At 38.0% G+C, this 12,575-nt stretch overlaps 1 protein-coding gene across 6 annotated transcripts in view; it reads right to left on the bottom strand.

Annotated features, from left to right (window-relative positions):
• FARS2 (phenylalanyl-tRNA synthetase 2, mitochondrial) overlaps positions 1-12,575 on the bottom strand; it is a 255,388-nt gene that overhangs the window by 187,443 nt on the left and 55,370 nt on the right. For all 6 annotated transcript variants that reach the window (XM_068396120.1, XM_068396125.1, XM_068396121.1 and 3 more), the window contains one exon: positions 5,245-5,880. In XM_068396120.1, coding sequence (XP_068252221.1) covers positions 5,245-5,880 — 636 coding nt within the window. The remainder of the gene's footprint in view (positions 1-5,244; positions 5,881-12,575) is intronic.

A 12,575-nucleotide genomic window follows, 5' to 3' on the forward strand; every position in this document is an offset into this window, starting at 1 on the left:
GCAAAGTAATGCTGCTGTTCTTTTTCTTAACATGGTGTACCTACTTCAGGTGCCCCTGCTCCTGTATGCTCCTCCCTGCTGCCTGAGAGAAGGAAGGCCATCTCTCCGGCTCCTTGGAAGTGATGCATTGTTCACAACCAACATCTCAAACACCATTCCAGAGGCAGCAGCACCTGAAACCTGATGTGATGCACACTGCTTATTGAGCTGCGTGTCTCACCCAACGCATGCAGCCTGGGCCACTTCCCCTGCCTGCATGTGTTTAAGATGCGGGCCCACCAACTGCTGGCATGTAGGGAGATACCTGGGAGATGTCAATCCTAAAGTAAAATCTATTTCATCATTTGCCACCTTCAGAAGAAAGCTGGATGGGTCTCTACTTCAATACTATTATCTCAAAGCAGCCAGGAAATCCCAAATTCCCTCTGACTCACACATGCTATTACATGATAGGAGATAAATGCCCTCAGTCAGGGGGACAGACACACGAGCCCTTGACTCTCCATGTCCATCTCATCTGGCTACAGTCACTGACTCCTTCTCACACAATCCTTAATCCCTGCTGGCTGAGACACTGAAGACCACCATGCAAATTGAAAGAAACACACAGAAATGGGGATATCCACAGGTTGATTTCAGGGTGTTTTATCACCCTTGGATGAGCCTCTCCCTAGCCTGAGGTTGCAGAGGGCTAAGAAGAGCACCGTTCCTAGGCCACTTAAGGCTTTTAAAATATTTGTTCCTTGGTGCTCAGCTAAACATTGCTATTATGACTCCCAGTTACTGTAGGGGATATAATGTGTTCAACACAAATTTTCTTGCGCATACTGTAAATGCTCCAAATCACTCTATACAATAGCCTGACCTCTGAAACACTATAAATTTATTCAAATTCCTTTGCATGTGAGGAAGAAAAAAAGTGACTGAAGACAGGAAGGGGCTTTCCTTTGATACAACGTCAGAACAGAAGCACAGTATCCAAAGCTGCAGTAACATACTGGATTTTGGAGAGGTCGAACCTAATCACACTAGTCTTGCAACTGAAAATGTAAGATGGCACGTACTTATTTACTTTCTTAAAAAAAAAAAAAAAAAAATCAAAGTGTAAACATAGATGTAGGTCAATCAGGTGTTCACACCTACGCAAAGCATAAGGAAAAGGATAAAAGCAACTTTTTTTTTTTTTAATACACAAACAATATGGCCAAGGTAAACAAGTATGAAAAGACAAGGAAAGGAGAACATATTTATATGAAGAAAATCTACTCCTCTATTACCTAGCACAAGAGTCTTTATATTTCAGGATATAAACACTACGAAGTTACAATATGGAATTTTTTTTAATTTTATATGCTGCTTTGGAGGAGCATTCCTTATTTTTAACTGGAATATTCACAGTTTTCCATTGTGTCCTAATAAAAAATTTGCCATTTCCACCAAAAACATTTCAATGGAGAATAAAGATGTATCCCTACTACTTCTTTGCCCTATTTATAGTTTTCAGATGCTAGCACAAACGAGCCCGATGAGAGCATCATTTCTTCATCTGAACAATCTGGTATTGGCATCCATTGGAACAAGGCTACTAAATTAGAGGAGCAATTCCTATGTTTTCACATCTGTTCCCCTTAAAATTTATGTATAATTCACTATAGACTATAAAATACCTTATGAAGTCTCCTTCCAATGTGCAAACATTATTTGTTGTCAACTGAAAAATGTTCTGCGATTGCCACTGGGTTTATATTGGATCCCTCTGATGGATAAAATGCACAAACTGTAATTCAGTCGAGATTTTTTTTCTTTTTTTTTTTTTCCCCCATAAATTGTACTAAGTAAAGAACTGCACCAAAACCATGGCATAGCATGGAAATAATTTCTTTTATAATCCACCCAGGAAAGTTTGCCAGTTCAAACGTGACTACAGCAGTATCAATATTGCCAACCCAAAAAAAAAAAAAAAGAAAGAAGCCATACACCATAGAAGAAAAAAAAAAAAAAATCTATACGCCCTTTAGATGGAAAACAGGCATGCTGGAGGAAGAGAATACAAAAGAAATACCATTTGGGGGTACTATTTAAGAAAAACAGTTCATTTTATGTCCAGAATTTTGAAGCAGATTTGGGAAGCTACTTTGGCACTGGTTTTAACTATTTCTATTAGTTAGTTTCTAACTCTTCTATATATTCCATTCAGGCAATAATTACATAAAATATTTTTAAATATAGTGAAAACTTGTCTAAATAGATTTTCAGATGTTCTTTGGTAGCAGTACAAGGACATTTTTTAAAAGTTTATGTGAAATTTCAGCATGAATTATTCTAACTTTTAGCAATGAGTTAGTTTGTAAGATGGGAATTTTTTTAGTACTTTAATATCTGCATTCATACAAAGCTACAGAAAACCATCAGTTACTTGCCCATCTTCGAATCATAGATTACTTTTCTCTTACAAAAATAATCAACCATCATGAAAAATAGTATAGTCAAAGAAGCAAATAGCTCACAAGTATCTCAGAGTAAAACAGTATAAGATTGTCAAACTATGATTTGTTTTTCCAGCTCTTACTTCCAATGTATTGATTTTAACTTTGATATGAAGAATTATACTAAAGGTTTCAGTCACAGGGCAGAAGTTTTAACCTAAACTTGACTACATAATTTGGTATTTGTAAAGGAGAGACACTTTTCTACAGCTTTCTTATCCTGCCTAAAATTTCAGCTGGGGATGAAGTGACCTTTTTTCCCCACTCCCAAACTGAGATGAGATGTCAAATTCCTCTAAATTCAAGCTCCTATAAAATCATTCTAGGTTTTGGGTTTCGTTCTCACTCCCCCAGTTCTGTACTCACTTTCACTGAGAAGACAATAAATGATAAATGAATAAATCAAAAGAACAAAGTAGAGCAGTAAACTGAGTGCAGCATGTACAATTATTGTATTGGCCATAAGGTGAAATGTACCCAGGGCTTGTAGATAAGAGTTAAGTTTTTCCCTTAGTTCTCAAGATTCTTATCCTCAGTACTGTGCAAATTTCCTCTTGCCAGAGACTGCAGAGACTTTTCATTTACGAATGAAAAGTCCGAGACAAAGGTAACAGGCCCCAACGTTCACACATTTCTGCTCAGTGGGTTACAACTTAAACATGGGTATAAATAAATGAATATAAAAATATAAAGATATTTCTCTCATGTAGTATTACCTCCTTTTAGTCTTTGTTCTGCTCAGACAGTTCCTTCTGGAATTATTTAAGTCTGGGTTATTTTGAACAGGCAACCAGAATATAAAATACAGAAATAGTCTCCAGTGAAATTTCAGAATTACACATTCAATTTTTTCTACAAGGCTCTTGCGATGATGACTGCAAGAAGTTTTACATATTGCAAGACTCTATCAGTATTTAACTTGCAACTGAAGCAAAAAAGGATGCTTTAGAACATGCTCAGGTTTAGAATTTATGCACACTGGCCAACAAACAAGACTTTACACATTGTACACTGTACCACTATTCTTTCTTCATCAGTATAGAAAGTCAACTGGACTTTCATTCTTTGGACAGATATTTTCCAGCACATAGTTAACTTCAAATTCATCAGCTATTAATATTCTCCAATAACATCTCAATCATTTTCTTGGGGAAAAAGAAAGAAGAGAAAAAGAAACAAGCAATCTACAATGCAATGGATCAGATTGTTACACATCATGTATTTCTAGATAGAAGATGTCAGTGAACATTTCTGTAGCTTTCTTCCCAGTTATTAAAATCCTGTTATTACTATTATTCCTATTATTAAATTTGTAGAGAACAAAGAAATAGTCTGTCATTAGGACCAAAATTCCTTAAGGGGCATATTCACTAACAATAATTTCAATAATTAGATCAAGCACACCTAAGTTTGCAGAAATTCCATCCTGTAAGAGTGCCGATGTTATAATTTTGTGGCAGATAAAATCCTTCCATCTGAATGCCTGAACTCCTACTCAAGTAAAAAAATTTGTCATGAACATAAAACATTAAGAAATGGCATTTTTTTAATGTAGCATTGTACATTTTCCTTTTGCATATACCCTGATTGTACTCAGAAACTGGCCTATGGGAAAAGAACAGCAAACAAACAAAATTAGATAAATCTTCAAGATTTCAATTTTCTGGTTACCAAAGAAGCAGTTGCAAGCTGTATTCGACACCACATAGCTCACAGGACATCTGCAGAGGCAGGTATGTTTTTAAAGTGGAAGAAGCAGTGACAGCATGGGGTGGGAAACACCAGTGTAGGCAGGTGAACCTTTTCCACCAGTGAGAAAAGCAGTGCTCTGTGACTACCCTGGTTTTCCCTCAGGCATTCAAACCCATCAGGCTTCCCTGCCAAGCTCCTGTCACTAAGAACGGTCTACATCTCAGTATTATTAGAATCAGCTAGTTTTAGTCATAGAAATGTGAATTTGGCAATATTGCTACAAGCATACACAAATTATAGAAATCAATTACTATTTGGAAAACAAACTGGCTTATATTTACTGATGATCAATGTTACAGCAGAATACTTAATGACACCCAAGCATTTGCAGAACATGCAAGCTGTGCCAACAAAATATGTAAACTCAAGAGTCCTGGGCATCTACCTAGAGCTCTTTAGCTGATGCCTCTGGACTCTGATCAGAGTTTACTGTGTATCACACACCCATAACTACCAGCTGCAACAGATGAATCCTTCAATGCAGCTTTAGGATGAGATGAAGAATGGAACAATTCATTAAAAAAGACATTAATTTACAGAAGGTTGGAGCTATTAAAACAACAATAGATGACAGAATACAATCTGCACCCTGGGTGTAGCTGCAACAACTCACATCCATGAGTCCTTCAAGTATTAATATGACGAAGTCAATGGTAAAGAGACCTCACTGGAAGAGACTTGTGATAGAATTAGAATTGAATAGTGCAGATCATTAGCTGAACAAGCTATTTCTTTTCAGATAATGTTTTATTTTGCTAGTTTCAAGAATACTGTCTATTTTTTCCACATTTTTCTGGGGAAGTTTATAGTTGTTTTCAAATTCTACATTTTCCAGCTGTATTTTTCCCCAATTAAAAGTATTACTACATGATCAATCACTTTATCAGTGTACAGCGTAACACATGTGTTGCTGTAACACGTTTATATGCATGCACTTTGCTCACAGCAAATACAAGATCATGCAACTTACCCAATATCTCTTTCACCCCAACTAGAGGATTCCTACCTCATGACAGGAGAAGAGCCGAACTCCTTCCATCTGATGGAAGACTGGGTAATGGGTGTTATCAATTGTATCACGGCGGTAGACATCTCCCACTGCCAGAAAGGCATCTAGCCCGGAGTGTATCAAGTCCCACTGATGAGCTGATGTATGTGCTCTTAGCATGTGATCACGATTCAAGTAATAGTTATCCTCTTTCCTTCTGCTGGCATGGTTTTGTGGGATAAGCAAACTATCAAAATTCTGCTGTACTGTAACCACTGGAGAAAGACCGTCATAGACAGAAAAGAGCGGAGTCCCACGGCGTCCTATGTATTGTTTGTAAAAGTGGTCCTTCACCTGCTCCTTGATTAGCCACAAAGGGTGATGCTTTTTGTTGTGCAAGTTCTTCCCTACCTTGGAAATAATCTTCTCTGTGACATTGCTGTAGTCATCCGGAGAATAAGCTTTCCCAAGCAGCTCCACAGTATTTAAGCAGGGTGTGTTGGCAGCAGAATCTGAAGGTACAAACTTGGATGAAGAATGCCTTGAATGCGTGGGAATTCCTCTTACCTTTACTTTTGGTGATAAAGCTGTTTTAGAATACTTAGCTACTCTCATGAATTTCCAGAGCATTGCCATTGCAAACTCTTCTATGATCTAGAGACAGGAAAAAAAAAAATTTAAAAAATTGAGCTAGGAACTGCAGTCTTGCTGCAGGAATTACCAGTATCTCAGGGATAAATGAAATCCAAATGTCTGCTTGATTAGTATGACAAAGTTCCCATTATAAACCACTGTTTTGACTTCAAAGGAGGGAAAGTACCCTTGTGATTAAATTTCAGCTAGGATATCTTATTCAATCATTAGTCTTCTGCATCACTGCATCAGTATTAATGACTCTGGACCTAGCTTTAACCCCATTCCAGATACTGCTACTCTTTACAGCTGAATAAACAACCAGTAGTCTTTTAAACAGTATTTTGCATTCGGTTAAAATACAAGACAATAACTGAATACCACTTATGAAAAACTCAGAAATTTAACAATGCTCTTCTAGCAGTCAGGGACTTGCTTATAATAGAAGCCCAAGCATTAACTTACTGCTGTATCATCTCCCCCCATTAGCAGAAGTTATGGAAGGCATTCCACATCAACCAGATGCATGTGGCACACACTATGCAGCAATTGCTAATTCTTACTTAATGCCAAACAAAACCAGTTTAATCTTTTAAACCACTGAACCACCATGAAAAAACAGATGGCCAGACCACAAGGCATATATTTAGACAGCATATTAAGTTCACATATGAGTATTTCACAAGATTCATAAGAAAGGCTCCACATAATCGGAACCAACGTTAGCATTTTGGGGTGAGCACAAAACCCCTTTTCCATATATTCCCAGAATGGCTATTTTCACAGCTTACACCGCTGTACCGGGCAGGGAGGCTTGCCAAATACCAGGAAGGTGAATGAAGTGATGAGGTTCTGAAAGATGTCTGAACTGAACTGAACAACTCGTATCAAGGGGCCATCTTTACACATCCACCCTGTTTACAAACAAGCTTTGTGCTTCACGTACATGTACACAGCTGCATTACTCTGTAGTGTTCAGAGAGATAATTCCAAAAACAAACAGTTTTGAGGATCACAAGCCCTTCAGTCACTCCAAATGCATAACACCATTCTGAGATGCAAAATCACTTGAAAATCTATAGTTGAGCTTCACAAATATTAGGACAGGTTCCAGTAAAATAATCAAGCATTACAATTTGTTTATTACAGAATGGGAAAATAGATGCATTAAAAGTTAAGTGACTGGGGAAAGGCATCTGCTCCAAACAACAAACTGGTTTGTATTTCTCTATGAACCAAGAAATCCAGGGCCATGGGTTTCCTGCGTGAAAGAATTTCCCATTAAAGTCTTCTTAAAGAAATGAGGGAAGAAAGGACATAAGCAATGAATAGACCACAGTCTTCAAGGGATAGCTTCCCATCTTTACGTTAGGATTACAGTATCTGGCTAGTTTTCCACAGGAACATAAAAGAAACAAGTGTAAAAAAAGAACAAAGAAGCTAAGATTACTTTTCATACTGTTAAGCTCAAAAAATATATATACAAAAATAGAATAAACACATTCTAGAATACAGAGTCCCCAAAAAACAGATCTGTAAAAGGTAACGGGCATGGTCATATTTGGCTTCTTGTCTTCTGGCTTAAGCCTGGATGTTCTCTATAGGTCTATTTACTAAAGTAATTGTATCTCAGTAAATCAAAACAAAGGCAAGTTAGTCAGAAATTAATTTTGGCAGGGCAGTGTAAGGTACTAAATATTTGGTTTAATCCTTTTTCTGGTCAAATATCTTAAGAAAAAAGAGCAGCTACAATTGCAGTCTAATTTTAAAACTTTTAAGGACTGCTTTTTTTTTTTTTTTTTAAAAAAAAAAAAAGAGTTCTCAAAACTATTTCACCAAATTAGTTCTTGGCCATTACTGATAAGGTTCTTCCACAAATGAATTCACATACACACATCAGAAAGCCCTCTGACATAGACTAAATGAGGGATAGCCTCACATTTTGAAAAGAGGCTCCGTTTTCCCCAAACATAAGTTCTCCTCCATGGAAAGTGAGTTCTCATTTTTCAAACAGCTGCTTGAAATACCCAGTTCTAGTCAGATAACGAATTCAGCTTCCCTCAAGTAAATACCACCATCTGCCCATGCCCATACGTTTATTTTTCTAAAAAATTCAAATCAAAACTTATACATAACTGAAAAGTACAAAAAACTCTCGTGACTTTATAGTGAGTCTCGTGATGTTTGCTGCTTTCCTAACTAGCATTCCTCTAAGAATCAGAAACCATATGAGAAATTTCACTTTCACAATAACAGTTCTTCTCATGATTATAACTTTATGGAAAAAGAAATTAGAACATGAATCGTAAGTGCTGGGGGGGAAAAAAAAGGGACTTTTGTTCGTTTGTTTGTTTAGTTTAAAACTCATTATTTTTAAGGGAGACTCTAACGTATACATCTCTAAGGGTTTACTTGATGACTTCTCAGTATTTGTAACGAGCAACACTGCTATCAGTTTCTGATAGTTCAGAATTGCTAATTTTTCTGATCAAGTGATATACACTCCTCACAAACTCGCAAGGGAGAGAAGCCTACAGATGAACGCGTATAACAGTTTTCATCCTAACATTATGCTTGCGCCTTAAATAGTTAAATTCCATTACTGTCTGCATTATTATTCTAATCTAAAGCAAAATCTTCTGTAAGCAGTAAGAAAAAAAAGTTACAGTTATCCAATGTTATCCGATCAGTTATCCAATGTCCAAGTACTGCAAACAAGCAGTAAAGGAGCCATGGAAATGGTATCACACAAGAGCGCCAGAAACATTGAAGTCCTTCCCCAACGCTCTTGTGCTCCCATACAGATTCATGTGTGCTACTTCCAGGATCATTACAGAAAAATGATATTGGACTTAGTTCAACTCAACTGGTGATAAACTACATTTGAGGAGAGAAGCCATAAAGAATGGAGGAAAAAGCCATGTTTATACTCTTTACATCGTACAAGAAACCTTCAAATCAAATCAATGTTTACTAGGGCAGAAAGCAACACTGGAAAATAAAGAAATCTCTTTACCTTTCTGCTAGCAATAAATAACTGATGTTAAGGATACACTAATTACTTACGTTCACTTGTAATAAATAGACAGTTATTTCTAGTAGACATCTATCTAAAGGTCTTCAAAAGCACAGTTCAAATTTATCATTTTCTTCCTTCATTTCCACCATGCTTATTATTTGGCAGTAAAACGAAACCGATTCCTGTGCACACTGACAAAACCTAGAATCCCACAGCAAAGACTGCCAGCCAGCTAACAACCACAGCAAGCCAAACAGCAGCTGTAGGTCCTGTAGCTGAAAACAAATACATAAATGAGAAATAAACATTGAACAACCACCACTGGCATCTACGATCCAAAGATGGCAAAGCACTCCACCAGCATTACCAGTGGGTCACGGGCTCTGGGCTTGACAGTGGCTCTGACTCTCAGCTGGGAGCTGATGCAGGGTTTTGGAAGCAGGCTGCCCCACCAGCAGCTCCCGGTGGAGCTTCTCAAAGCACTGCAGGTGGAAATGCAAGCACCAGGCCCACCATCTCCTGTTACACAGGTCCTTACCTTGACACTGCCACTGCCACATTCCCGGGTACCTCAGCAGCGTCTCTGAAGCTCCATGGGCCTGTCCCTGTACCTCAGTCTCCATACTGAGATGTCTAATGTAATTGCAGGAACTCTGATCTTTGATAGGGATGATATTGTACATTATATTTTTGCAATACATCTGGAACCGTGCCTGCATGTGGGTATGAACTTTTGAGCAGCTTCAAGGTAGACCAGAGGGCAGGAGGTGGCACCCATGCCACCCAGGGATGAAGGCAACCTCCTTGTTGAAGAACAACCTTGTCCATACTGTGAATAGACTAGGCACAGATGTGACCACACTTGCCAATGTCAGTCCTCTACCACAGACCCTGTGCCATTTCTACAGCAGTTTCTGTTGATGGGCAAGGCTCCTTCATCCCCCACAGAAAACCAACCATCACACAGCAGCACAGTAGACACTACACATGCAGAAGTGCACCACATTCAGGAGCTTAACAATAGGGAAACAGCAGACAGAATACCAAAAAATAACATGATTTTGGAGCACATGCAAAAGGCAGTTTGATGTGGTAAGGGATCATATTGCTGTACTGTTAAAGCATGTCCTTTCACGTCTAAATCCAGGTTTCCACGTCACAGTGCAGCAAGGATTAAGACAGCATTATCACAGCTGCAGTGGTGTTTGTCATAAGTCCCCCCTACTCCGCTGAGGTTTAGGAAAGAATCACAGACTCAGTGAAATTCCTCCTTACACCTGCCTTGAAAAGGAGGAGAAAAGAGGGTTAGCTTAGCAGCTCACAATGAAAAGAAAAAGGCCTGTGCACTGGCGTTGTTTTATTCACCCACCTCTCCTAGAAAAGTGGAAGAGAGAGAACGCTCATGTTTGAGCAGACTAGAGCCCACCAGTGAACCAAACGGGCCTGCTTTCAGGGCCGCTTGCTAGGTATTCATGCCTGTGAACCAAGGGCATCCTCGCTCGCGCTGACTGCTTTTCTGTATGCCCTGTGCTTTTTACTGTTTATGGCTGCAGATACACAGATGGGCTACTGCATACATAAACTGAAGTACATGATGGGTTTGAAACCAAAATTCTACCAAGATGAGAGTCTGTCTCCTATCCAAGAATAACTAATTAATGCAAGACTCTGAAGTGCTATGGAAAATGTTAGAAAAGTTGGGCTGCCACCATTTTGTGATGTGACAGCTTTTATCTACCGTATGTGTGGGGAGGGGAGTTCAACCAACATAGCATATGTTAAAACAAAAGTTATAAACATATGCTAGGCTGCTAAAATTGGACGTTTACCAGTCTGCTTTGCAATTTAGCTACGCATTGAATTTTAGTTTTGAAAACTATGTAGGCATACAGCAGCAAATATCATTGTACTGCCATGACCATATCTACATTGCATAGAATATAACAAAAATTATTTTGCATGCAATACTAATAACAAGCTCAGATTTTTCTCAAACTCATTTTAAAACAAGGATATATTGTTGTACACCAGAACAAACTTTCACTCTTCTTGAGCATGCTGAATTTACGTTATACACACAGACCTCTGAAACAGCCTTATAAACAACTTAGAATAGACAACCATTTTAGAACCCGACCTTCCACGGGCAGAACATTTTCAGCTGTCCCTGATCATGGCTAAACACCCAATGAAACAAAATACTGCATGCACTACAAAGCACCAAGCAAGATAATATAGTCTTCAAGTACTCTGCTCTTAATTTTTTTAATGTACTTGGAGTTCATCTCGTTAATAATCCATCAGCAACTTTCAAGAAACATACAGAATAACTTTTGTTATTTTTTTTAACCGAAGCAAAAAATGTGTCATAAGCTGGCTTGCTGTCTGCTCTCTAATAGTGATACATCAATCATGATGCCGCCTTCAGCAATATTTTGAGGTTTGCAATATTGAGAGACAAAATTTAAAAACCTTTTCTGGGATAAGGCATGACCATGTTTTCTCTCAGTGTTACATGTAAGGCCTTCTTAAATACGAAATAAAAGGTATTAACAAACATGCACCTTTTTCCCTGATCCAGATGATGTCTATTGTCTGAACAAAGGCCAGTATTTCATTCCCTGTATTACATAGATGAGCACCTGAAGGTGAGCACAGAAAATGCGGACCATACTCCTGAGGCACACCTCCAACGACCTTCTCCATTCTTTAGGACTGCAGGATGGGCTAAGACAGTCACAGTGTGCAGCAAGTCTTTGGAGAGGGGAACACACTTCTGCAAGGACCTTTGGGCAAGCACCAGTTTTAAAATGTTTTGAATCATCACTTGAGTACACTCGCTTTCCAGTTTCAGGCTGGATATTGCAAATGATGACAAATGTATTCACATCACACTGCAACAAGTTTCAGTTTCTCCAAAGGCTGCTACAGGCACTAGTTTCCCTGACACACAGTGTCCCTCCCAGATTGTTCAGGTTTATTCATAAGTTTCCCACATACTAAAAGGATAATACTTCTTAAGACATATGATTCAAGACAGGTAAAATGTATTTCAGTAGTCCAAATACCTGTAAATTCTGTAGCTGTGCTGCCTAGCTGGTATAAGACTGTTTCAAAGATTGACATAATCAGGTTTCAAGACACCCTGTAGTGAAACTGGTTTAAGCAGTTCAGAAGTATAGTATCCAGAGACTGGAATTTGTGATCAGCAAGCTAATCAAGCACATCAAATTGCTGAATTATTCAGAGATTATATATTTTTTTAAAAGAGACAAGTATACAGCATAATGGGCATCAGAAGTTAAAGACCAAAGGCAAACAAATTCAGACTTCTGGTTCTAGAAGATGGAAAGACACCAAACTTTGTAACATGCAAAATTCAGAAGCTTAAGGTGAGCAGCCCAAATATACCATTTTTAGTCAAACAGAAAAAAACCAGATGAATAAAAACAAAATAAACAAATACAGAGGAAAGAAACTATTAATGCCAAAAAAAAAAAAAAAAGAAAGGATTTTATATATATACACTTGACAGTAGATTAAATTAAGGAAAATCAGCCCTGCTCAGAAACAGTATATAGTTTTCTTTCATGTATACCTTAATTATTTCTTGATTTTCTTTCTCACAAACTAAAACAGAGTTTGTTTTTTACTGAAGAAATGTCAATTAAGCCCTTTAGTGGAAACTTTCAATAGT

The sequence above is a fragment of the Nyctibius grandis genome, chromosome 3 (assembly GCF_013368605.1).
Source record: "Nyctibius grandis isolate bNycGra1 chromosome 3, bNycGra1.pri, whole genome shotgun sequence".
NCBI classification, from domain to species: domain Eukaryota; kingdom Metazoa; phylum Chordata; class Aves; order Nyctibiiformes; family Nyctibiidae; genus Nyctibius; species Nyctibius grandis.